Source organism: Megascapheus bottae, chromosome 8 (genome assembly GCF_031878675.1).
Source record: "Megascapheus bottae isolate mThoBot1 chromosome 8, mThoBot2.hap1, whole genome shotgun sequence".
NCBI classification, from domain to species: Eukaryota; Metazoa; Chordata; class Mammalia; order Rodentia; family Geomyidae; genus Megascapheus; species Megascapheus bottae.
Genome location: NC_143516.1, coordinates 57,019,222 through 57,046,883, shown reverse-complemented (window position 1 = coordinate 57,046,883; position 27,662 = coordinate 57,019,222). Strand labels below are relative to the sequence as shown.

At 43.2% G+C, this 27,662-nt stretch overlaps 1 protein-coding gene and 1 pseudogene across 1 annotated transcript in view; one reads left to right on the top strand and one right to left on the bottom strand.

The window, feature by feature from the left end:
* Window positions 1-17,078, top strand: part of Nt5e (5'-nucleotidase ecto) — a 64,038-nt gene extending 46,960 nt beyond the window's left edge. The window contains exons 5-9 of the mRNA XM_090338483.1: window positions 2,184-2,338; window positions 4,341-4,446; window positions 5,308-5,457; window positions 7,856-8,056; window positions 15,285-17,078. Coding sequence (XP_090194609.1) covers window positions 2,184-2,338; window positions 4,341-4,446; window positions 5,308-5,457; window positions 7,856-8,056; window positions 15,285-15,448 — 776 coding nt within the window. The 3' untranslated portion in view covers window positions 15,449-17,078. The remainder of the gene's footprint in view (window positions 1-2,183; window positions 2,339-4,340; window positions 4,447-5,307; window positions 5,458-7,855; window positions 8,057-15,284) is intronic.
* Window positions 17,079-21,372: 4,294 nt separating this feature from the next.
* Window positions 21,373-22,582, bottom strand: LOC150059984 (small ribosomal subunit protein uS5 pseudogene; annotated as a pseudogene).
* Window positions 22,583-27,662: the final 5,080 nt, after the last annotated feature.

Sequence of the window (27,662 nt, the reverse complement as noted above, 5' to 3'; positions counted from 1 at the left end):
CTCTGTTCAATTTCCCCTCCTCACAGGTGAAGGCTTTTTAGCTCTCAGTACCCAAATTTTCATGTGCTTCTCTGAGTTCTCTCAAGTTCTCTCAGTGTTGGACGCTGTGTCACTGTGTTTTCTGTCTTTGAAAAGCATTATCTTAGCCAAACCCTGGTGGCTCATGCCTATAATCCTTACTATTCAGGAGCTGAGATCTGAGGATCACATTTTGGAGCTAGTCTGAACAAGAAACTCCATGAACTCCAATTAACCGCCAAAAAGCCGGAAGTAGAGCTAGGGCTCAAGTGGTAACATGCTACCCTTGAACAAAAGCGATGAGAGATAGTGCCCAGGCCCTGAATCCAAGCCCCAGTATTGACCAAAACACAAAAACAAAAAATCCACCTTGATTCTGACATGCAAAAGCCATTTTCAGCTTATATCAATGACAGAGGTATGCTGAAAACAAAGGGGTTCAAACTGGGCCTAGCAAGCTGGGTTCTGGTGGCTCATCCTGTAGTCTTAGCTACTCAGGGGGCTGAGATCTAAAGATAAAGATTCAAAGCCAACCCAGAGAAGAAAGCTTGAGAGGTTTTTTTTGTTGTTGTTGTTTTGTTTTATTTTGTTTTGTTTTTGGTCAGTCGTGGGGCTTGATCCCTGGGCCTGAGTGCTGTCCCTGATCTTCAGCTCAAGGCTTGTGCTCTACCACTTTGAGCCACAGCACCATTTCTGGTGGCTAATCAGAGATAAACATCTCAGGGGCTTTTGTGCTCTAGCAAGCTTTGAACTCTGATCCTCAGATCTTAGCCTCCTAAGTAGCTAGGATTATACATGTGAGCCACCAGCACCCAGCAGTCTGAGAGTTTTATCTCCAAGCAACCACCAGAATATTGAAAGTAAAGCTGTGGTTTCACATGGTAATGTGCTAGCCTTCAGCACAGAAGCTCAGGGATGACACCCAGGCAAGCCCTGAGTTCAAGCCCCACAACCAACAAAAACAAAACAACAGAAGGATAAAGCAGCCAGGTGCCTATGGTTCATGTCCATAATCCTAGATATTCAGGAGGCTGAGACCTGAGGATGATGATTCAAAGCCACAGGTAAGAAAGTCTGTGAGGCTCCAGTAAACCATCAGAAAACCGGAAGTGACTCAAAGTACTAGAATGCTAGCCTTGAGCAAAAATGCTCAGGAACAGTACCCAAGCCCTGAATTCAAGCCCCAGGACTGACTAAATAAATAACTAGACAGACCAAGTAGAACTCAAATTTTGGCCTCCGCTCACTAAGGATCAGATCAAGCAGTTCAGTAGGATTGGCCCAAGTAAAGGGAGGGAGGCGGGTTTAGACAGAGAAGTATCATTCTTACATTTTTTGGCCTGGGATTTAGAGAAAAAAAATCCATTATACTTTTGTGTCACTTGTGTTCATACGGGATGTATGAGCACACCCTGGTGCTTTTCTCACCAGTCCTGTTCTGTTTCTCATGATCAGGTGAGGATGGACGCACCATGAGACCCTACAGGATTCAGGAGAGCCTGTGATCACAGCACAGATCTCTCAAAGGCTCAAGGGGGCAGGCATCTAGGAACACATCCATAACCCAGCAATCCCTCAGTGCTCGTCCTGAAGCTTTCAGAATTCCTAACACTACTACCAAATCTGTTCCAGGTAGGCAGACAGCCCAGTGTTGTAAGTTTAAGTTCAACTAATTGAACTTACAAATTCAGCAGGTCCTTGCATTAAGATCCATTCCAAATCTAATTGCCAGGAAACAGAATAGCTACTGCTAAGGAATTTATTTATTTATTTATTTATTTATTTAGTCCTTCGTGAGGCTTGATCTCTGGGCCTAGGTGCTGTCCCTGAGCTCTTTAGCTCATGGCTACTGCCCTACCCCTTGAACCACAGCACCACTTCTGGTTTTCTAGTGGTTAATTGGAGATAAGAGTCTCATGGACTTTAGTGCCCAGGCTGGCTTTAAACTGAGATCCTCAGATCTCAGCCTCTTGAGTAGCTAGGATTACTGGTGTGAGCCACCGTGCCCGGCTTGCTAAGGAAATTTCAAAGTCAAAGGTGGGAACTAATTAGCAAGTGTGTTTGACTCCTTCTCCAGGATTTACATTTTCAGATCTACTGTAACCACAGGATTCCTCTCTTCCTCCTATCTTTCTTCCATCTTGTTTTCCCCCATTTCCTTCTAGATCCAAACATAAAGGCAGATATTAACCGTTGGAGACTAAAACTAGATAATTATTCTACCCAGGAATTGGGGAAAACCATTGTCTACCTGGATGGCACCACTCAGTCATGTCGCTTCAAAGAATGCAATATGGGCAACCTGATCTGCGATGCTATGGTAAGTGGCATGGAGGTCCAGAAAGCTGTGTCTAGGGAGGGAGGAAAGGAAGATGAGGGAGGAAAAGAAAGGGCCCATAGTACCTGCAGCACATTTGGGGATTTTTACACATTTAGTGCCAAGACAAGCCAGGCTTGACTGATTTCACACCCAGTATCTTGGCAAGGTACCTGGCCAAGATTGAGTAGGCAACATTTGATAGCAGTGTAAGAACTACAGTTTTTTGACCAGGCACTGGTGTAGTATGTTTATAATCCTAGCTATTCAGTAGGCTGAGATTTGAGAGTTGGGGTTGGAAGCCAACCAAGGCAGACAAATCCAAGAGACTCTTATCTTCAAGTAACCAGCAAAAAGCTGGAATTGCAGAACAGGGGCCAGGAGTTGGGGGGGGAGGAAGCTGGAGCTGGTGGTGTGGCTCAAGTGACAGAGTGCCAGTCTTGAGCAGAGCCACGTAAGAGTGCAACCCCCAAGAGTGCAACTCTTTCTCCATAGATATGTGCATATGACTAAATAGGATGAGGCTAAGTGAAATGAACTCCAGGATATGGAAACAAGAGGTTTTGTGATTGTTGTCCTTAATGTACTATGTGAAGTTATTTCTTTTCTCTTTCTCTTTTTCTATCCCCTTGTGGTTTACCCCCTGTTGTTACTGTATCTGAATTTGGTACCGGGTATATTGTATATACTTTTTTTTGCCAGTCCTGGACCTTGAACTCAGGGCCTGAGCACTGTCCTTGAACTTTCTCAAGGCTAGAGCTCTACCACTTGAGCCACAGCACCACTTCTGGCTTTTTCTATGTATGTGGTACCAAGGAATTAAATCTGGGTCTTCATGCACGCTAAGCAATCACTCTACCACTAGGCCAAACTCCCAACCCTGTGTATACATTTTTGTTTTTGTTTTTTTAAATTTGAATTAGGGAAGGGCAGGGGAAAAACAAGATGATGAGACAAAGAACGAAGGGTGAACCCATGTAACAGTGATATTCACAAGACAGTATGTTGGAAATGAATTTTACAACTTGGGAGGGAGCAGGGGGGAGGGTAAGTGGAAGAAAAATATAGGAAGGAGTAAGAGAAGTAATGTACTCACTACCTTACTAATGTAACTCTAACCACTATACATCACCCTGACAATAAAATTCTATTAAAAAATGATGATCTAGCCGGGAGTTTAGCCTAGTGGTAGAATGCTTGCCTAGCATGCAAGGAGACCCGGGTTCGATTCCTCGGTACCACATACATACAAAAAGGCCAGACGTGGTGCTGAGGCTCAAGTGGTAGAGCTCTAGCCTTGAGAAAGTCCAAGGACAGTGCTCAGGCCTTGAGCCCAAGTCCAGGACTGGCAAAAAAAAAAAAATGATGATCTAATGACAGAGATATTCAACTAACTCCTTTGATCTAATTTGTCAACACTCTTCCTCCCCCCGTCTGACCACTTGGCTCAAGAGAACCACAGCCTTTTTCTGAAGCATAGAATGATAGCATGTAGCAATCAGAAAGAAAGCATGCTCACCCATGAAGAGCCCTCATCTGGAACATTCTGATTGATGCACAGTCTGGTATTCTGATTGGGCTTGAGGGCTCTGCCTGACCCAGAGAATCCTGGGAGGAGAAGCCCTGCAGGCCAGTCCACACCAGACTTAGCTTGTACATCCAAATTACACACATTGCAAGGACTTGCGCTGCTATGTCTCTCTAGCCTGGAGGAGTAGACATTTTAGAATGGTTAAGAGCATTGTTCTTTTCAAAGAGTTTGAGAGGATCTTAGTCACAGCAGCATATTTTGCCCGTAATAAATTATGCAAAGACTAAGAAGATAATGTTGTATGACTACTAGCATATCAAACTAGTTCTAATTACAGATGAGAATTCTTTGGGAACACAGGTGAGGGAAGGGACTATTTCATTTCCTCAGCAGAACTAACCAGAGTTCTGGAATTGACCCTAAGAAAAAGATGCAGAAAAAAAAAACTAATGCAATTTTGTGCTACTATTATAGATTAACAACAACCTTAGACACCCAGATGAAATGTTCTGGAACCATGTGTCCATGTGTATTTTAAATGGAGGTGGCATCCGGTCACCAATTGATGAGCAAAATAATGGTATGCTGCCCTAATCTAGTGCCTTTCGTCCTTCTATTCTCTCTGACCTGCTTTCCTCTCGTGCTCTAGCCCTAACCATAGTCCTGAGTAGCCTCAGCTGCCCTGTCCTCTGCTGCCAGTCAAGTACCAACACACAGTCCTTTTGAGTTAACTGCTCCTCAAGTCTTGTGTCTAGCCCAAAGGATACACACATAGTTCTTCCATGCATTCAGGGAGACAGATAGACAGATAGGCTTACCACAATCCACCATAGCCTACATTTTGGATTTGTAGAGCTAAGTTGCTGAGTGAAGCCAAATACAACAGCCTATCTGCCTGAGAAAAGAAAGACAAAATCACCAATCTTCTGAGCAGGGAAAGACACACTATTAGATTAAATTAATATTTTAGTATAATTATTTATAGATGACTAAGATTCTTGGATATGGGCAATCAATTAGGCAGATTTCCAAAACACTCTCTGATACGCTGTCAAACGTAACTGGTATCAGTATGAAGCCCCAAACTAATCTCTTGCCAGACAACAAGGATAGGTGGCAGAGACATAGCTATCTGAAGGAATGAGTCCTGCCCAAACCAGGAGAAGAGGCTGAGTGTGGTGGACTTTGGAACCTCACTGTGCTCCTGCCTCCTGCCTCCTGGTGTTGGATGAGACGCAGCCCCCCCCCACCCCCGCCACATCCCCACCATCCATTTCTTCTCTAAATTCCCTATAATCCCCTTACTTTCTAGGTTTGCCATCCATTCCCCCAGCTTAAGGTCCCCATAGCCTCCTTACTTCCTTCCTTGCCCCAGGGGACTTGGCCTGAGGTCTTTTCTCAATCTGTATAAACTTTTCTCTTTCTCGGCACTTACCAACAGGTACCATCACCTGGGAAAACCTGGCTGCTGTGTTGCCCTTTGGAGGCACATTTGACCTGGTCCAGTTAAAAGGCTCCACCCTAAAGAAGGCTTTTGAACACAGCGTGCATCGGTACGGCCAGTCCACTGGAGAGTTTCTGCAGGTGGGCGGTAAGTCACCCATCCCAGGGGCAGCTGAGCAAGATGAGGTAGGATTTCCTGCTGATTGGTTTGTCTAGCAGCTCACGAGGACCTTTATGGTCAGGCTTGCCTGAGTTTCCCCCCCACTCCACTGCACACCAATACATGATCTATCAGCTATGGACTTCCACAGTCCCTGAGATTAGGTTAGAGGTCACAGATCTTAAGCCTTGGCAATGAGCAATATTTGCCAGCTGTGATTGGATATCAAATGGGTCCTCCATGTGAGCTCACCCTCTGAACACTTTTCAGCTGCTTGAGGGCTTCCTATTAGAAGCTGCTTACTCAGACCTGTAATCTCAGCTACTCAGGAAGCTGAGATCTGAGGATTGTGATATGACGCCATCCTGGGCAGAAACATCTGTGAGTGTCTTATCTCCAATAAACCAGCAAAAAGCTGGAAATGGAGATGTGGCTCAATGTTATGAGAGCAAAAGAAAAAACTAAGGAACCGTGTCTAGGCCCTGAGTTCAATCCCCACTACTGGAACAACAACAAAAGAAGTTACTAAGCATTTAATAGTCTCTTAAAAAAATAAAACTCTTTCCCACTTGTAGTTGTTAATTGCCTAGAACAATGCCAACACTCAAAGAAACACAGGGAGAAATAAGGCTGATATATGGGAAAGCTAGCTAACTGCACAGACATACTATTCCCATTGTGAGCAGAGCAAGTCCCCAACCTTATAACAGTGAGAAAGCCTGACCCAGTTAGGCATTCCATTGTGGTAAAAACTGAATGGAAATGCTTACCAAGGGCTTCTGAGATGCTCCCAACCCTGAGTAATTAATTCCAGAGAAATGATCTTTAATTATCTCCTTTACTCAGAAAGCATCTTCTGGCTACACTTTCTGACTTTCATGGCCCCATTTGCAGAGTGTTACTCATCAATGTTAGGGTTAAACAGATGGCTTGCCCTGGCCTGCCTGAGGATAGAGCCCTGGCTTGCTCCTGTGGCATGACCCCTACACCCAGCATTTTCCCAGAAGGAAGCAGAAAAAAGCAACCATGTTCTTCTGGTGCTCTAGCAAGGTGCTGGGGAGCTGCGCATTTAGGGAAACTAGTCCAATCCCAGGTAGCCACACTTCAGTCTTCCAAGTTGTCTTCTGACTCTTCTTTTGTATTGCTAAAGCCATTGAATTAAGTTACTAGAGCAATTAAGGATGGTGGGAGAGGATTTAGGTTCCTACCTTCCCCCCTCGCTTTGCAAAATCCCCTTTCTGATTCACTGCCAGTTTTTCTTCCAGTGGGCCCACAACTCCTGGAGGAGCTCAAGCTGGCACCAAGCTGGGTGCTAGTGGTCTTACTTCTGATTCTAGCTACTTAGGAGGCTGAGATATGAGGATCAAGAGGTTCAAAGCTGCCAGGTACTGGTAGCACACGCCTGTTTTCCTAGCTACTCAGGAAGCTGAGATTTGAGGATCATGTTCAAAGCCAGCCCAGGCACAAAAGTCTGTGAGACTCTTATCTCCAATTAACTACCAGAAAACAGAAGGTGGTGTTATCCTTGAGCTTAGGAGCTCAGGGACAGCACCCGGGCCCAGAGTTCAAGCTCCATGATCACCACCACCACCCCCCAAAAAAGAAAAAAACAAGCTCAAAGCTAGCCTGAGCAGAAAAATCTGAGACTTTTATGTCCTATTAACCAACAAAAGGCCAGAAGTGGAGTTGTAGCTCAAATAATAGGGTGCCTTTTATGCTCAAGGATAGCCTTGAGCAAAAATGCTAAAGGTAGCAGGCTTGGGTTCAAGTCCCAGTACTGGCATACCAACAACACCCTTCACACACACACACACACACACACACACACACACACACACCACACACACACACACACACACACACACACACACACACACACACACACACACACATATGACCAAAACCTAGAGTCATTAAAACCTCCCTTTGATTTCCTTGATGAAATTTTACTTAAGCTTAACCTGAAAGAAAAGCAAATCTAGCACCTTAGGTCCAGATACTGGTGAGAATCCCTTCCTTACTCAACAGAAGTCTCCCTTGGGTCTAGTTTTGGGGATTTTTGTTTTTAAAATTTTTCAACAACTTCTTCTTTCTTTTCTTCTTCTTCCTCTTCCTCTTCTTCTTGTCATGGACCTTGAACTCTGTGCCCAGTTGCTGTCCTTGAGCTGAAGAGCTCAGCACTCTACTACTTGAGCCACCACACCACTTCAGTTTTCTGGTAGTTAATTGGAGATAAGAGTCTCATGGACGTTTGTGCCCGGGATGGCTTTGAACCTCGACCCTCATATCTCAGCTTCCTGAGTAGGTAGGATTACAAGCATGAGCCACCCGTGCCCAGCTTGAATTTCTTTGTTTTGTTTTGTTTTTTTCACAAATTCTTTTCTAGGAATCCATGTGGTGTATGATCTTTCCCGGAAACCTGGGGACAGAGTGGTCAGCTTGGATGTGCTGTGTACCCGGTGCCGCGTGCCTCAGTATGAGCCTCTCAACTTGGACGAAACATACAAAGTGATCCTCCCCAGCTACCTGGCCAGCGGGGGCGACGGATTCCAGATGATTAAAAAGGAAATGTTAAAACATGACTCCGGTATGCACATGGGTCTCTTCCTCTCTCAGCCCCAAAAGTATTCAGGACCAACAGACCTGGGTTGAAAAGGGAGCTACTGGAAGCTGGGAATGTGGCCTAGTGGTAGAGTGCTTGCTTAGCATGGATGAAGCCCTGGGTTCGATTCCTCACTACCACATACACAGAAAAAGCTCACAAGTAAGGTTGAGCTCAAGTGGTAAAGCACTAGCCTTGAGCAAAAGAAGCTCAGGGACAGTGCCCAGTCCCTGAGTCCAAGCCCCAAGACTGTCAAAGAAAGAAAGGAGAAAAGAAGGAAGGAAGGAAGGAAGGAAGGAAGGAAGGAAGGAAGGAAGGAAGGAAGGAAGGAAGGAAGGAAGGAAAGGAGGGGGGAGGGAGGGAGGGAGGGAAGGAAGGAAGGAAGGAAGGAAGGAAGGAAGGAAGGAAGGAAGGAAGGAAGGAAGGAAGGCAAGCAGGCAGGCAGGCAGGCAAAGCAAAGTTGTATAAGCAGAAAATTGCTTCAGGGGGATGTTGTTACCATTTATGGTTGTCGCCACACAAACAGAATACTGATTTCAGCGGGGAGCTACTGTTATCACTTGCAGTTGCCTGCTTTAAAAGGCCTGTGCCAGCTAATTTTGGGGAAGGACCATGCTTTACTTCAAGGCCTAGGACGGTGGGGTGTCTCCTGAGATGAAGGTTAACATTCCTCCCATTTTTGATTATTTTTTGTGGGAATACCACAGGAGGGTGTACGGACAAAGGCCCATCTTCCATAACTGCTTCCTGCAGGATCATGGGGGGAGGGATGTGAAAGTGTCTTCTGGGAGAGGGGCAACATGGTCTTATCCCAGGAGCATCTGATTGACCATTCTGGTTGGTGAAAGCTCTTGCTCTTTCTGTAAGGATGTTTTGCAGGCATCTAAAAATTTAACATAAAATTAAAAGTAAAACAAAAATGGCTGTAAGGGGAGCCAGCAGATGCGAAACCCACGTAGCGGAAGATTAAAGAGATGAGGAAGAGTCCCTAGCGCATGAGTCAACAGCAAGCTTTTCTAGTGCCTGTATATTCTCTTCTACCTGTTCTGACATGTTTACATAGTAGCAACACTTTTCCTGGAAGAAAATGTATGGCCCACCTTTTTCTGCAGTGAGGAGATCCAGGGTTGTCCTGTTTGGAAGTGTAACATCAGCCAAAGAATTGAGTTTGTAGAAGGTGTAGGGCCTCGGAGGAGCCCTCAGTGGAGGAGAGTGGACATTTACTGAGTTGTTGGTTGGATGTTTTGGAATGGTAGATATAGAGACGATGGCAGACACCAAGCTCACTCCCACCAGAACCGGGAGAAAAATGGCTGGATGTGGGTTTGAGGCGAGGGTGCTTAGGGTTTTGAGCTCAGTGTGGGAGTACAAAGTGTACTGTGGAATTGGAGACACCAGTGTGAGGGGGGGAGAGCCTAGTCAAAAAGGAGCTGCACCAAAAGATGGTTCCCTTGGGGCTGACTAAAGGTTTGGTAAGACCAAACTGGGGTTCGACAGGACACCAGAGGAATTATAAGGGGAATTTGTATACTGTAAAGGTGATGATGGGTGGAGAGCACGCTTTATCTTTAGCAGAAACATTAATAGAAACCAAAGCCACAGGGATTACCATAATTGAATACAAAGGAAACTATCCGGTGCAGTGTAATTACGGGCTTGAAGAAGATGGAGACACTGGTCCAGGAGTTTGGCCTAGTGGTAGAGTGCTTGCCTAGCATGCACAAAGACCCAAGTTCAATTCCTTGGTACCTCATATATAGAAAAAGCTGAAAGTGATGCTGTGACTCAAGTCGTAGTGTTCTGGCCTTGAGAAAGCCCAAGGACAGTGCTCAGGCCCCGAGTTCAAGCCCCAGGATTGGAAGAAGAAAAAAAAAAAAAGGAGAGCCTGTTTAATAGACTTTTCCAAGTGAGATGCTTTTAGGAAGATAATGGATATTTAACACTGTTGCGGGACTTTCATGCTATGCACAACTGTTTCCCAGGCCAAATTTTTGGTTGAGGTCTAGGGGATGGCAGTAAAATGGCAGTGAAATTTGCAGCTCCAGGAAGGGTAGCCATAGTAAGTAGAGTCCTGTTTGTAATGGTCACTGTTCTCATCTGAGATGAGACAGAAGGTCATAGGATTGGCCGGGAGTTTGGCCTAGTGGTAGAGTGCTTGGTACCACATACATAGAAAAAAGCCAGAAGTGGTGCTGAGGCTCATGTGGTAGAGCTCTAGCTTTGAAAAAGTCCAAGGACAGTGAGCTCAAGCCCAGGACTGGAAAAAAAAAGTCTTAGGATCATACTGGTAATTTTTCACATAATAACCACCTGAAGTGCAGGCCTGTCTTAGGTTGAAGGAGAGGCTGTGGGTCTGGCACATCTGATGGAGGGGCACCAGGCTGAGGAAAGCACCCACTGGGAAAAGGAGATGATCATGCAAAGATCTAGGCAAATGGTTTATATACCTGGGGCTCCACTGGACAGACTGTGAGCTTCAACGTCTCCAAAATACCAAGGGCAAAAAAAAAAAACATTATTCAGGATAGAAGAAGACAAGAGAATAAAAAAGAAAGTGAGGAAAGGTCTAGATTTCTTCTGAGGTAGAGTCAGATAGTATGCTTTGCAAGTGGAGTTCCTGCACTAAAATATTAAGAAATTGATAGTAACGGGATGGGGAAGAAAGGAGGTTACTCATCCGTGGAGAGCAGTCCTCAGGTTGTTTCACTGTTGTCATGTCTTCCAGAATAATGGGCAGGCTCCGCTCCACTGTCTTTGCAATCTGCAGAGCTAGAGAGCGTGTGGGGACTGTGCCGAAGGAGGCACCCTAGGCAGATAGCTGTAAATCCAATGCAGGCATTCCTGGACCCTGGAGGCTGTAGGGGTAGAAGGTTTAACAGGGTAGGGACCATCCCGTGGAGGAGGGAGGCTAAAGGAGCAAGTGCTTGATGGTATTGGGGACATACATGAAATCTCTGCCCTGTAAGAGTGACTGGAAAAGGTGCAGAGAGAACAGGAGGCTTGTTGTTTTTTATACATCTTTCCATTTTTTGTGGGGGGAGGGTTCTGCTCCTGTCTTGTTCGGCTGGTTTTACGGTAGGGGTGTCCTCCTGCACCAGCAATCCTGCACATTAAGATAAGGCTGGGGGTGACATTTTTCTGAGAACCAGGAGGGGGTCCCCAGGGGAAGGTGGTGAGTGGGCCACAGGAGCAGCATGGAGTTATGAGAGCAAAGCAGTTTGCCATCAGTTGAAACTCTGAAGGGATATAAAAAGTTGAGGGCATTGTGGTTCTATCTGGCTATTTTCTGCTGACACGGGGGCATCAAGGAGTCACTGGGGCTGGGATCTGTAGGGTGCTGAGGTCTGAGAAGGCCAGGGCAAGATGGGGCAGGGCAGTGTAAGTGAAGCCTCCACTTGCCTGCAGTAATAGGATGGCCTTGGCTTGATCCCTTGAGTCAAGCCCCACTTCCCATTTTCTAGAGGTTAATTGGAGATAAGAGTCTCAGGTCCTTTTGTGCCCAGGCTGGCTTTGAACCTTGATCCTCAGATCTCAGCCTCCTGAGTAGCTAGGATTACAGCGTGAGCCACTGGTACCTAGCAAGATTTCCTTCTAACAAGCAGTATGCTTGATAAATAACACCTTTAACAAAAGGTTTCAGGTTTACTTTAGTTACAATTGCAGTCAAAAAGCAAATAAGTTTTATGCCATGATGACAGTTTTCATGTATTACAATGAGATTTAACATGTTCACACACACACATGTGCACAAAAGTTTTAGAGACACTTAGGGTTTTTTGTTGTTGTTAATGAAAATTGGTCCTAAGTTTAGAATCACATGGTCAACACTAGAAAAACAGGCAAAACCAAAACAGTTGGCATACAAATTGACCTTTAAACAAGAAAGCAAGCAACAACAAAGCAACAAAGCAGAAAGACAGAGTCACAGAGTAAGAGTGTGGGTTGACTTGCGGAGAGACAGAGAAACAGTTTTAGCTAAGAAAATTTAAGCCAGGGTGGCTAGCCTGGAGAAGAAACCTGAGGAGGAGGTGCGAGGTGGAGGGTCCAGGACCCTCCTGCATCTCAACTCTCAAGGGCACAAGTGGAGAGGCAGAGAGACAGACAGAGACAACAATGCCTTTGACACTGGCCACTTCCCAAAGAGGAAGGAAAGGAACTGGCACTGTAGAGGGCTGCTGAGCCATAGGAGGCTGGGGCAAGGGAGAGTGATTGGGTTGGGGGAAGGGGGGAGGGCAGGGCAGTGGCTCCAGCTGTGGCAAGGGGCAGCTGGGCAGTGGGATCTGAGGGAGAAGTGTTGGTGGGGAAGCGGGAACAGGAAGTGCTGAGACTCAGCTTAGAGAGGAGAAAGGAAAAGCCTGTGCATCTTCCCAAGCACTCACAGAAGATATATCCCAAATGTGAGGCCAGCCGGGAGCATAGCCTAGTGATAGAATGCTTGCCTAGCATGCATGAAGCCCTGAGTTCGATTCCTTGTACCCCATGCACAGAAAAAGCCAAAAGTGGTGTTGTGACTCAAGTGGCAGAGCACTAGCCCTGAGCAGAGTGTCCAAGGACAGTGCCCAGGCCCTGAGTTCAAACCACAGGACTGGCAAAAATAAATAAATTTAAAAAAATAATAAAAAAAGGTGAAGCTAAGAGGATATGTGAGGAGGACCCTTCCATGATGAGGAGCAAACCATGCCAGTTATGAGGGACAGCAGGCATCCCCAAAAGTTTCTGAACCAGTGAAATTGCAGAAGAGGTGGGGAGAGGGGTTGTCACCCATGATCCACCATGTACAGGGCAAAAATCCCAGAGGGCAAAGACCCAGAGGGAGTCTCTTGGTATCAAGGCTTTGGCAGTTAGCAGTGGAATCGGGGTTCCAGAACTCACTCACCAAGGAAGATCAGTGGATATAGATGGCTGCTGGTGGATGTGAAATTAGAGCACTCAGTGATGGGAGAGAGCATGGAACCTTGGGTGATTTTTTTTTCCTTTTTTTTTTTTTGTCAGTTGTGGGGCTTGAACTCTGGGCCTGGATGCTGTCCCTAAGCTCTTCAACTCAAGGCTACCGCCCTACCCCTTGAGCCATAGCCTCATTTCCAGTTTTCTGGTGATTCATTGGAGATGAATCTCATGGACTTTTTAATGCCCAGGCTGTATTTGAACTGTGAACCTCAGATCTCAGTCTCCTGAGTAGCTAGGATTACAGGCATGAGCCACCGTGCCCAGCTCCTCGGGTGATTTTCAATGGGAGCAAGAAGGGCGAGGGTTCTTGAAGCAGCTCAGAAAATCACTCAGACACACAGTCAAATAAACAGAAAAATGAATTTAATGTCAGAAACCTGATGGGCTACTTTACAGGCAGAATACCAATGTGGGGGGGGGAGACTACGAGCACAGTTATATAAGATCAGGTATATGTGAGCATGAAGGACATGGGTTGGGGAAGCTCTATTATGTAGAGGCTAAGATTTATGGTTGCAGCTGCACAAGCTTCCCTCTACTGCTTTTAGAGGGAAGCTGCTGCTATCAGATGCAGCTGCCTGCTTCAAAAGATCCTGTGCCAGCTAAGTTCAGGGAAGGACCATGCTTTACTGCAAGGCCTGGGTATCTCCTGAGATGGTATAAATCAGGCTAATATTTTCAACTCCTCTAGTCATCTAATTCCAAACAACTAGCTTATGCAGCATGAAAATTCAATCAATGTCTTTGTCTTTGTGATCACCAGTATTCTTGTCTCTGTGGAGTACCCCTGGAATTGAAAATGAATGCCTTCCCTTTTTAAATTTTTTCTAATTTGCATTTCTTTGATGGCCAGAGATGTTGAACATTTCTTCATGTGTCTACTGGCCATTCTTACTTCATCTTCAGAGAAGTCTCTCTTTAAATCTCTAGCCCACCTTTTCATGGGATGGTTGTTTCTTTGAGAATTTGTTTTTGAGAGATTCAATTTTCTGAGCTGTAGGTATATTTTAGATATAAGGCCCTTGTCTGTTGTATGGCTAGTGAAGATCTTCTCCCACTCTGTGGGCTTTCTATTTAACTTACTATGTCCTTTGCCATACAGAAACTCTGCAGTTTAATGCAGTCCCATTTGTCCAACCTTCTTTTGATTTGTTGTGTTTCTGGGCCTTTTTTGAGAAAGTTTCAACCCATGCTAAGGACCCCTAGTGTATCTCATATTATTTCCTATGAAGAGTTTAGGATATATGCTTTTACCTCAAGGTCTATGATCCATTTGGAGTTGATTCTGGTGCACGGTGACAAATAAGGATCCAACTTTAGTTTCCTATGGTGATTAACCGATTCTGCCAGCACCATGTGTTGCAGAGGCTGTCTTTCCCCCCATTCAATTGTTTTGACACCCTTATCAAAGATTAGGGCATAGGTTTGCGGGTTAATTTCTAGCTCTTCGGTTCTATTCCATTGGTCCTTAGGCCTGTTCTTGTTCTTGTGCCAGTACCAAACTATTTTTATTACTATAACTCTGTAATAGAGTTTGAAGTTTGGTATTGAAATTCATCCAGCTCTGTTCTTTCTGCTAAGGATTGTCTTTGCTATACAAGGTCTTTTATTATTCCATATGAGTTTGTAGATAGCCTTTTGCAGTGTTGCCATTTTCACAATGCTAATCTCCCAATCACCCTGATAATAAACTTTAAATAAAAAATAAAAAGCATTTTAAAAGTTGTTTATTATATACAGAGGAGTTACAGTCGCATAAGTCAGGTAAAGAGTACATTTTTCTTTTTCTTTTTCTTTTTGCCAGTCCTGGGGCTTGAAATCAGGACCTGAGCACTGTCCTTGGGTTTTTTGGGGTATTTTTTTGTTATTGGTCCTCAGGCTTGAACTCTGGGCCTGGGCACTGTCCCTGAGCTCTTTTCAGCTCAAGGTTAGTGCTCTACCACCTGAGCCACAGCACCACTTCCATGTTCTTGGGCTTTCTCAAAGCTAGTATTCTACCACTCAAACCTACAGCACTACTTCCTGCGTTTTCTGTGTATGTGGTACGGAGGAATCAAACCCAGGGCTTCATGCTTGCTAGGCAAGCACTCTACCACTAGGCCACACTCCCAGCCAAGAGTACATTTCTTTTGCGACAATGTCACCCTCCTGAGTGCCTTCTCTTTTATAATTACCTAAGTCTTTAGAGAAAGAAACTGTCCCATCCTCTTATTATAGATTGGTAATTACTTTTTCTGCAGTTCCATTATTGTATATCTTTTTCCAGGTGATCAAGATATCAGCGTGGTTTCTCAATACATCTTAAAAATGAAAACAATTTATCCAGCAGTTGAAGGTCGGATCAAATTTTCAGCAGGAAGCCATTACCATGGAAGCTTTTCTTTAATATTTCTTTCATTTTGGTCAGTGATCCTTGTTTTACACCAATAGCAAGGAGATATCCTTGCCATTAATGTGGAACTACATTTCCCCCCAAATGAGACTCAAATCTGCCCTTTAGGTCCTAGCTTTAGGACCTGGCACATCATCCTCAAGCTCCTAGAAGCAAAGCTTAGAGCATTGTGCCAGCAAGAAATTGAGACATGATCTCTCCAGCAACTTAGAAGAAAGAGAATGTGGAGAACACCACCCAGAGTGTGGGCATCCAAAGGTTAACAAAATTTGATTAACTTTAAGCCAAATGATTTGTCTCCTGTATATCCATTTCTGGACCATCAAACAACTATTTACTGTTTTATCATTTACGGTAGGATTTGAAGCACGTCGTCTCATTTAATGCCCCACAAGCTCCTTCCCCTACTCTGACGATGAGGAAACTGATCTCAAATGGCTGACTTGTTCAAAGCCATTTAACCCAAATTGAGAAATCATGACCTATTCCCAAAGTCTTTTACCTCAAGTCCAACAAGCTTTCGACTCTATCAAGTTGCTGTTCTGAGTGAAAATGAAAATCTCTTCATAACCGTCAATGGCTCCAAGCTCATGGATGACAAGCCTCTTCTTTCATTCCTGTCCTCAACCTTTTCCTTTTTGGATCCTGTTGAAATAGCAAATTTAATGGGCTAAGCACATGACAGTATTCTCTTAGATCACCTTGTGCCTTTGGTAAGTCAAGGAGCAAACTCGTGAAACATAATGGGAAAGGCCAAGGGCTGTAAAAGACAGTGATGGAGCAGGGGAGAAAGGAAAGATGACATCAAAACTGATTTGCATTATAGAAGAGACAGAACTTCTGGGCATTGTATTTATGAAAGAGTAACAGCCTGACTTGTAGTTTTGGCTGTTGTTAATTGTATGACATTGTGTGGCCCTGCTTTTATGTTTAAGGTGCCACAAGAACAGACCCTTCAAAAATGAACTGTAATTCTAACCCTGTACCTCTCCCTCCCCCCAAAAATGACATTAGGCATATTCTAGTCACACCAAACACACTATTGAGACCCAGAGCTCTAGACCACAAGAGCTGATGTTAAGAAGTGGTATACATAAGATGTCTGAAGTCAGTCTGTCTAAAAATCAAATTACCATTATAAGTCATTCTCAAGTCCAGGCATAAGAACACTTGTAGATTAATACTATGCCCCTGGGGGGATACCCAAAAAATATCCAGACTGATGAAATCATTTATTCCCCAAAGCAAACACATGCTTAACAGGTAGAGTAGGACCACATGGATACCTCAACATTGTTTCAGTAAGTGAGCAAAAATCATGAGCAAACAGCAGCTAGAGGTATGGAGAGGGAAGATGTTTGTTTCCTAGTGTTTACAAATAAGTACTTGATAGAATTTGAAGGTGGTTGCAGTAAAATAATTCCATCGGTTCTGCGCACCTACAAATTATCCATAAACAAACACCAATAAGATTGTATAACACAATAAAGAAAGGTACATTTGGGGTGGATTTTTAAAATTCTTGGCCAGTAAACTAAATCTTACAACTTTTTAAGGAAAAATTTTGTAATTTTTCTAAGTATGTTTGTGTATTGTACAGTGGCATTAAGAAATGACTTTAGACCACTTTGCAATTATAGATTCTAAACAATAAAAGTGAAGATACGCTCCTTGGGCTTTAATAGTTATTCTTTCAATTCAGTCCAATATGTGTGACTCAAGGTATGAGTACTGTTCCCTGGCTTTTTCACTTAAGCCTGGCATTGTACCATTTGAGCCAGTCAACTACTTCCAGCTTTTGGGTGGTTAATTAGAGATAGAGTCTCAAGGACTTTGCTGCCCACACTGGCTTTGAAGGCAATCCTTAGATCTCAGCCAGGATTACAGGCATGAGTCACAAATGCCTGGCTTGAACTTTTTGACTATTTTATCACTTCTCTTAAGTATAAACCCTAGGCCATCTGGCAATCCTTCTATTTCCGTCCCATTCCAAAAAGAGTTAAAAACTAAACTACATGCAGTTTTTAAGTATGAAAAAAAGGTAATTTTTAATGGAAGACTACTGGATATTCTGGCTTTGATATATAGAATCTAATGTAGACATGATTTTAAGGCCTGAACTAATTTCCTAAAAATTAAACATCCAAGGTAATATAGATTTTCATTAGCTTATCTGAATTGGTTGTGTGCCTATGAATCTTCGCAAGTATGCTGATTTTATCTCAGTCCTCCATATTTATGAGCCATTTTGCAGTTAGTACTTTTTCCTGGTTTTTGTTGCTGTTGTTTGGTTTTTGTTTTTGTTTTTTGGTGCTAGTCCTAGAGCTTGAACTGGGCACTGTCCCTGAGGTTGCTCAAGGCTAATGTTCTACAACTTGAGCCACAGCTCTGTGTCTTGCTTTGTTCGTGGTAAATGGAGATAAGTGTCTCACAGACTTTCTTCCCAGGGCTGGCTTCAAACCGCAATCCTCAGATCACAGCCTCCTGAAGAGCTAGGAACAGACATTAGTATTCTTTTAATTAAATTGGTAGCTATCTTAGTCAGTTGGGTTGATATAACAAAAAAAACACAGCATGGGTGGCTTATACACAGAAATTTACTTCTCATAGTTCTACAGGCTAGTCCAAATTGAAGATCAAGGTGCTGGCAGATGCAGTGTCTGGGGTGGGCCTGTTTCTTGCTTTCTAGATGGTTGTTGCTTCGTGTCCTCACTGGCAGAAGAGACCAGGCAACTTAGGGTCCCTTTTATAGATACTAAATATGAGGCCTCTATCCTCATCATTCAGTGATTTCACTACCATGGGTGGGGGGTTGGGGGCATTATAAACCGAATGGATCACAGTGAGGAGACAATGTGTGCAGACATTCTGACCGTAGCACTAGTTGCCTTTAGCACTTTGCCAAAGTGCTTCCTTCCTAGAAAGAAGTCCTAGACCATTAGATAAAGAACCACTCAAGAGACTGTAGTCTCATGCACGTATGGACTGTGGAGCTGCTGTAACTGCTTGCCACAATTAGCAAAAGATCCCTGTGTTAGTATTGCTTTCCTGGGTGGCCAGAATGAAGAACCATAAACAAGATGGCTTAAATGACCGAAATGCATTTCTTCAGAATGCCTAGAGGTCAAGTGGCAAACAGTACTTCTGGGGTTGGGGAGGGGAGGCCAGGGGGGAGGCTATATGAAAGAATCTGGTCCGTGTCTCTCCCCAAGCAGCTGCATCCTCAACTATCCTTGGCTTACATCCTCTTCCTCCTGCATTTTCTGTCTGATCAAATTTCCCCTGTGATAAAGGTCATCAGTCATATTGGATAAAGCCCCACACCAATTACTCCACCTTAGTTATCAGCACAACTCAATTTCCAATGGCAGTTGTGAGTTTAAGATTAAGTCCAACCATAGTACTTCATATTTTTGGAGGACACAGATCCTCATCTGATCTACAGAATCAGCTGCAGTAGGTCAGTGAACAGCTTCTCTAACATATATTTTCAAATAAGTTATATTTAATGGTGTGTGTTGACAAGACAATACTTTTTGGCTCCATTATCACAAACAAAAGAAAACAATTTTCCTACCCAGTTAAAAGAAGGTCGAAGCATTTATAAAAACCTGAAGAATGGGGCTGGGAGTTTGGCCTAGTGGTTAAAGTGCTTGCCTAGCATGCATGAAGACCCGGGTTCGATTCCTTGGTACCACATACATAGAAAAAAGCCGGAAGTGTTGCTGAGGCTCAAGTGGTAGAGCTCTAGCCTTGAGAAAGTCCAAGGACAGTGCTCAGGCCCTGAGCTCAAGCCCAGAACTGGCAAAAAAAAAAAAAAAAAAAAAAAAAAAAAAAACCCTGAAGAAATCTCAAATCCCTACTAAGGGCCTCTAAGAACTTTAATTAAATACTTCATTAAAAAAAAACCTGTTGACAAACTAGCTAGAAGCAATGAAATATGATCCACTACAAGGATGGCTGAAATATTAAAAATAACAAAGGAAAGTTGGGACAGGTGACTGAAAAAACTAATCTCTAAGAAGAAAGACATTACCTAGTCCCTGAATCATCAAGAAGCTTGGAAAAACAGTCCAAAAAAGGGACAGTGAACCCAAACCGTGAAGCAGTCTCTGAACACAACTCTGTGATGAACATTCTGGACCAAGGCCAGAGTGCTGCAAGGCCAAACTCCACCAATGCTATCAGGTAGCCTTTGACTACCCGTGGGCCTTGGATTCTTGCCTCTATATTAGATGGAAACATAATCACTGAGACTGGCTAGCCCATGATGTCTTTCATAAAAATAAAAGCCTGGGCCGGGAGTTTGGCCTAGTGGTTAAAGTGCTTGCCTAGCATGCATGAAGACCCGGATTCGATTCCTAAGTACCACATACATAGAAAAAAGCTGGAAGTGGTGCTGAGGCTCAAGTGGTAGAGCTCTAGCCTTGAGAAAGTCCAAGGACAGTGCTCAGGCCCTGAGCTCAAGCCCAGGACTGGCAAAAAATAAAAAATAAAAAAAATAAAAGCCTAAGTGACAGTGAGCGCTGGTCTTTTATCTTCCATCCTGAAAATCTGCCTCTCTCCCATGAACTTTGGGATTTCTCCAAGTAAGGTTTTATTTTATAGTTCTTTCTCCAGGATCCAGATCTTAAATCCTGTTTTCTTTCCTACGTACATTTAATCTTTTGATAATCTCATCTGGTTTCATGACTTGACACTTACATGCTGGTGATGCTCAAATTTTGATCCCATACCTTAGGCTACTCCTCTGCAGTTAGTTATATCTGTTTGACATTTCTAGTTCAGATATTTAATAGGCATTTCAAATGTCATATGTCCTAAAATGAATTTGTAATTTCACCTTAAACATGTGCCAGGCTTAAGCTACAATATAGCTCAGTGGCAAAGCACTAATCTAATAAGTGCAACATCCTGGGTTCAATCCCCAATACCAAAATAATAATAATAATATGAAGCCAGGCGCTAGTGGTTCACACCTGTAATTCTAGATACTCAGGAGGCTGAGATTCAAAGCCATCCCAGGCAGGAAAGCCTGTGAGACTCTTATCTCCAATTTGGTCCCTAAAACTGACCAAAAAGAATCATTTAAAAAAAAAAAACAAAACAGGGCCAAGAGTTTGGCCTAGTGGTAGAGTGCTTGCCTAGCATGCACGAAGACCTGGGTTCGATTCACTGGTAACACATACATAAAAAAAAATAAAAACAAAAAGCCGGATGTGGTGCTGAGGCTCAAGTGGTAGAGCTCTAGCCTTGAGGAAAGTCCAAAGACAGTGCTCAGACCCTGAGCTCCAGCCAGGACTGGCAAAAAAAAAAAAAAAACCTATATACACATACATACACATTAAGTGTCAGACTCAATCTTCCTTGTTTCATTTACTAAACCTTTCATGTCAAGGTCAGGGCATACATGAGACAACCTTACCTGACAAAAAGGAAGCAGGTAAGGTCTCATATATGCCCTGAGCTTGCCACTCGGCTCTATATAGCACGACTCCTTACAAAGAAACTAGAGGGCAGGGGTAGGGGGAGGGACATGAGGACCAAGACATGAGAATGTATGTGAAGTAATGCACCTTCTATCTGGTGAATATAATGTAACTCTTCTATTAATTACAATTTAAAAAATGAAAAAAAAAACTAGATAACAATGCTCCCTGGGTGCCAGAGGCTCACACTGGAGGAGGCTAAGATCTGAGGATCTCAGCTCAAAGACAATCCAGGCAGAAAGTCCAGGAGACTCTTTTTTGTTTTGTTTTGGTAGGTCATGGGGCTTGAACTGGCCAGGGCTCTGTCCCTGAGCTCTTCAGCTCAAGGCTACCACCCTCCCTAGAGCCAAGCCCCACTTCCTGTTTTCTAGAGGTTAATTTGGAGATAAGAGTCTCAGGCCATTTTGTGCCTGGACTGGCTTTGAAGCTTGATCCTCAGATCTCAGCCTCCAGAGTAGCAAGGATTACAGGCATGAGCTCAGGAGACTCTTTATCTCCAATTTATCAGCAAAAAGCTGGAGGTGGAGTTAGGGCTCAAGTAGCTAGCACTTGCTACCTTGAGTGAAAAAGCTAAGGGACAGCACCAAGGCCCTGAGTTCAAACAGCAAGCTAGCACAAAAACAAAACTAAACTAAAAACCTAAAATCTCTTTCCCCAAAACAATACCCCCTTTTTCTTTTTCTTCACTTTATTATTTTTGTATAAAATCTTATATCGTGGCCACAGCTGGAGCTTGGGTCCTCTGCACGGAGACTCTGGTGTGGGTTTTCACAAGATGGTCAGTGAATTCCTGATAAGGAGATTTGGTGAAGACTGTCTCTTTCCAGAGGTCAGGGGTCAGGTAACTACAGGTCTTGGAGATGGCATCAAAGGTGGCCTTGGCGAAGTTGCCCAAGGTGGCGGGCGGTACAGCCCCTAGCTGAGGTGCAGCAGTCATCGATACCAGCCATCATCAACAGCTTCTTGGGGACTGGAGCTGAAACAATCCCTGTACCTCTGGGGGCAGGGATGATATACACCAGCACAGAGCCACAGCGACCTGTGACCTTGCATGGGACAGTGTGAGGCTTGCCAATCTTGTTCCCCCAGTAGCCTCTCTGCATGGAGACAATGGAGAGCTTGGCCAGGATGATGGCCCCTCGCATGACAGTGGCAACCTATCTGGAGCACTTCACACCAGGCCGACATGGCCATTGTAGTCACCAATGGCCACAAATGCCTTGACTCTGGTGCGCTGGCTAGCACGGGCATGATCTTCAACACCTCATCCTTGAGAGACGCCCCCAGGAAGAAGTCGATGATCTCAGACTCCTGGATGGGAAGGGAGAAAAGAAAGATCTCCTCCAAAGACTTGATCTTCATGTCCTGAACCAGGCGGCCCAGCTTGATGACGGGATCCACTCCTCGTCTTCGGCCTTGCCTCCACGAGCCCCGCGACCCCAGGCCTCTACCACGACCGCGATCTCGGCCCAGGAGACCGCTACTGAAACCTCCTTGGAAGTAGCCGCGGCCTCCTAAGCCTGGGCCTCCGGGCCCTCCCACTGCACCGGTGTCGTCGGCCATTTGGTGTCTTCCCAAAGAAGAAAAAGAAGCTTTTTGTTGTTGTTATGACGAGCAGAGGCAACTAAGAGGCTTTCTCTAAGGATAAGTGTCTATCTCCAAAGATTAATTTTTGTGGCCTCCTCCTTCTGTTACATAAAGGAAGTTGATTACAATTTTTTTTTATCACTATCCTTTTCCTTCTCCCACAAATTACAACATGAGGGCAAAATCCTGCCTTCTACTGCTTTATATAAATAAGCTAACATTGGAATACAACCATTCATATGACCAGGAATGATATCTAATTATTAACACTTGATAGGAAAAGAACATAAATGATACCAAATTTTTTTTAAAAAAAAACTACTATTGTGAAGGAGGGTGGGGAAAAAAAGGGCAAGAAAATAATACTGAAGGATAAAATGTGCATCTGTGTATGTGTGCTTTGTAGTTTTTGGGGGGTTGTCAGTCATGGAGTTTGAACTCTGGGCCTGGGCGCTGTCCCTGACCTCTTCAGCTCAAGGCTAGCTCTCTACTACTAATTGGAGATGAGTCTTACATACTTTCCCAGGTTGGCTTTGAACCGCGATCCTCAGATCTCAACCTCCTGAGTAACTAGGGTGATAGGTGTAGGCTACCCATGCCTGGTCGGTTTGTGTATGTGGGGTGTGTGTGTGTGTGTGTGTGTGTGTGTGTGTAGTATAAATAAATCCACCGAGAAAAAGAAAAGTGGTTCAAATTATACTGTATGTATTTATAGAATCATTACCATAAAATCCTTTTGTACTACAAATGCATGCTAATAAAAACAGCTTTAAAAAAAAGTCAGATTTTAAGCCGGGCATGGAGGCTCATGCCTATAATTCCAGCTATTCAGGAGGCTGAGATCTGAGGATCACAGTTCAAAGCCAGCCCAGGCAGGCACTAAGGTCCCTGAGACTCTTATCTACAATTAACACTAGAAAACTGGAAGTGATGCTGTGGCTCAAGGAGTAGGGCGGTATAGCCTTGAACTGAAGAGCTCAGAGACAAACTCCAGCCCAGAGGTCAAGCCCCACGACAGACAAAAAGAAAAAATCAAATTTTAAAAATTTAATGATCCATGAAGAAAACTAAAAATTGACCCTAGCATTTCACCATGCACAAGCATTAACTCAAAATGGATCAAAGACCTCAATATCAGACCGAAAACCTTGAAACTGCTACACGAGAGAGTTGGAGACACATTGGAACTCATAGGCACAGGCAAAAACTTCCTGAACAGAGTTACCGGGTCACAACAGATTGGAGAGACTCGATAAATGGGACTACCTAAAAATAAAAAGTTTCTGTACAGATAAAAGCATAGCTACTAAAGAAGAAAGATAGCCAACCAACTGGGAAAAGATATTTACCAATAATACATCAGACAAATGCTTAATATCAAGTCTCTACAGGGAACTCAAGATACTAATCCCCCTCAAACCCAACAAACCAATCACTAAATGGGCAAGAGAACCACTCCTGGGCATCTACCTTGAACATCATAATCCAGGATATGATAATCCTGCTTAGCTATTTCATCTCTGCACTACTCACAATAGCCAGGCGATGGAAACAATCCAGAGGCCTTACTGCAGATGAGTAGATGCAAAAAATGTGGTACACACACACACAATGGAATTCTACACAGCCAACAGACAAGACAAAATGGCATTTGCAGAGAAGTAGATGAATCTAGAGGGAATCATGTTGAGTGAGACAAGACCAAAGGAACAAAAGGCGCATGGTATCCTAAATATGTGGCTATAAGATTCAAACAGTACAAGAGCGAGGACTCAATATTTGCATACCGAATGCTATGAACATGGTATTGGAAATATAAACACAACTACATAGACATAAAAATTTATGACTCTATAGACATAATGTTTTATTACATAGGTTAATATGTATCTATGACATACAAACCCTCAGCCTAATTTTAATTATATTATAAAATCTAAGTGCCAGTGATTGTATATAGATTCCCTTCTTGAATATTTGTTAAACATAACATTTGAAATATGATGTAAAAATCCATGTTAATAAATTCTTTAATAAAAAAGTTGCTGAAACTTTTTAGGTAGTTAGGATTAGAGAATAAATACCATCTATTGACAGTTGTGGCTACATAGTGGTGAATGCAGTCACACCACAGTAAAACACTAAATCACAGCCAAACTTGGCACCACATACAAATTCTTGAATTTGAACTCAACTTAGCAATTTTGTAAAATTGGAACTGGAGAAAATAAAATGAGTACACAAAGGAGACATAAATGATACAGAACGTAATAGTGGAAAAGTTCTTTATCTTGTGAAGACTTTTGAAATATACATTTATTACTACGTTGGTTTCTTCTGTTTATATTATACTGTAACTAATTAAAACATTTTTAACCAAAAAAAAGAAAAATTGATTACTCGCAACCATTTAAAATTATCTATGTATAACTAAATTAGTATACTTATAACATCATTTTAAAATACCCTTAATATAAATTTCAAGTGTTTTCTCATCTAGTATTTAACTTCACTGTGTTTTCCCCAAGCAGAAACAATGTAGTACTATTCCCTATAAATACATTTCAAAATGTTTGTGATGCTGATGAATTAGAAGACACAAACAAGAAGAAAAGAATGAGCAAAGTATAAAAGACTTAAAATACCCAGAGAACATATTTTTTGTTATTATAAAAGTGATGGACAGACATAGGCTACAGTTTCCTAAGTCAGATAACAAGCACATTTCTTTTCAGACAATATCACCCCTCCCCTTGCTCTCTCTGTTTTCCCCTCCCATTCTCACTCACAAGTTGTATAGATGATTTCAATTTAGTGTCTAATGGTTGTCACTGCTGCATGTTTTCCTTCTGTTTCTTCATTTCTGTGCCGTCTCTTGCCCTCCCAGACATATAAAGTAACAAAGAAGACAAAACAGCAACAAGGAAAAAATTCATTTCTATTTCCTGAAGTTCATTTTGGTAAGTACTATTTTGTATGATCAAAAGCATTAAACTGCTGTAGGGAAACATACTTTTTTTCTCTTTCTCCAGTCCTGGGACTTGAACTCAGGGCCTAAGCACTATCCTTGAGCTTTCTCAAGGTTAGCACTCTACCACTTGAGCTATGGCACCACTTCTGGCTTTTTTTGTGTATGTGGTACTGAGGAATCAAACCCAGGGCTTCATGCCATGCTCCTGTTCCTTCCCCCTTTTTTGTTGGTCCTGAGGCTTCAACTCAGGGCCTGGGCGCTGTTCCTGAGCTCTTCAGCTCTACCACTTTGAGCCACAGTGGCACTTCCAGTTTTCTGGTCGTTAACTGGAGATAAGAATCTCAGGGACTGGGGCCGGGAGTTTGGCCTAGTGGTTAAAGTGCTTGCCTAGCATGCATGAAGACCTGGGTTCGATTCCTCAGTACCACATACATAGAAAAAAGTCAGAAGTGGTGCTGAGGCTCAAGTGGTAGAGCTCTAGCCTTGAGAAAGTCCAAGGACAGTGCTCAGGCCCTGAGCTCAAGCCCAGGACTGGCAAAAAAAAAAAAAAAATCTCAGGGACTTTAGTGCCCAGGCTGGCTTTGAACTGCTATCAATCCTCGGATCTCAGTCTCCTGAGTAGCTAGGATTACAGGCATGAGCCATTGTACCCCCCTTGGAAACATACTTTTTAATTTTTTGCCAGTTCTGGGACTTGAACTCAGGGCCTGAACACTGTCCATGGGCTTTCTCAAGGCTAGAGATCTACCACCTGGCCCACAACACCACTTCCAGCTTTTTCTAAGTATGTGGTACCGAGAAGTCAAACACAGGTCTTCATGCATGCCAGGCAAGCACTCTACCACTAGTCCAAACTCCCAGCCTGGGAAACATACTTTTAAGGGATTCAAAGAGTAACTACTTTTGAAAACAAAAACCCCATGAAGTAACAGTATCAAGAACATGAACATTACAAACATTTAAGTTTGAATTCTATCTTTACAGTTCTCTTTAGTCCCAATATCTCACCTACAAAGTAGGAGTTATATGACCATAAAGATGAGATCTATGCAGTCACCCAGCCATTTATCTTCTATCATCTTTTATCAACAGCTGTTGGAGGAGGGGCAGTGCAACATGAGGTGTCCATGTATGCATACAACCTTGATCACACTCATCCCCCTATCACCATCCCTCATCAGTCTCCCAAACCAACAACCATAGGCTTCACTGGTCCATTTTTACCATGTGCATAATGTATTTATTCTCTTTATTCACCATCCTTCTTCCCATTAGTACTGACATCCAAACAAGACATGTTTTACTTTCATCACCATTTTTAATGCATGTTAATAATTCAAATGTTTCATCTTGCACACATGCACATAAATTCTGATCATATCAGCCCACTTTTTCTTTCACTTTCTTCCCCATCCCCACCACCCTTTTATTATATCACAGCTTTCAGTGTTTCATTTCTACCATCTTTATTCATAGATGCAATGTATTTCTGTATTGTTTACCTTTTAACATTTTCACCCTTTTCAAACAATCCCACAATTTACAATTATAAATGTGTTTTACATGCACACATACACACACACATCTAAAGTCTTATATATGTTTATCTTTTAAGGGTCTAAAAAGAAAACAGACATACATTTATTTATGCAGGACCAGGGTTTGAACTTAGATGCTCTACTACTTGAGTCATTCCCTCCAACTCTCATTACTCCTTTCATAATGTGAATGCATAATATTGCATAAATAGACTTCTATGCATCAAATTTTCTTTAAATAAGGCTCCTCCCCACTGCTATGCTTTGAACTGTCCTCTCCAAATCCCTATGTTGCAACCCTAAATCCCAATGAGATTGTATCTCGGGACAGAGCTTTGCAGAAGGTGATCTAGTCCCAACAGTCAGGAGTAGCTAATGATTATAACTCTTGCAATTTATGAGAATAAGACTGGGGGAATCATAATTCAAAGCCAGCCTGAGCTGGCTCAGAGCTAGACACAGTAGTAGGTGTCTTTTATTCTAGCTATGATAAGAAGCCTAAAATAACCATATTGCAGCCAGGCAGGAAGTTAAGACCCTACTTCAAAAATAACTAGCACAGCTGGACATGGTGGTTCATGCCTATAATCCTAGATATTCAAGAGGATGAGATCTAAGAATCACAGTCCAAAGCCAGCCAGGGCACTAAAGTACATGAGACTCTTAT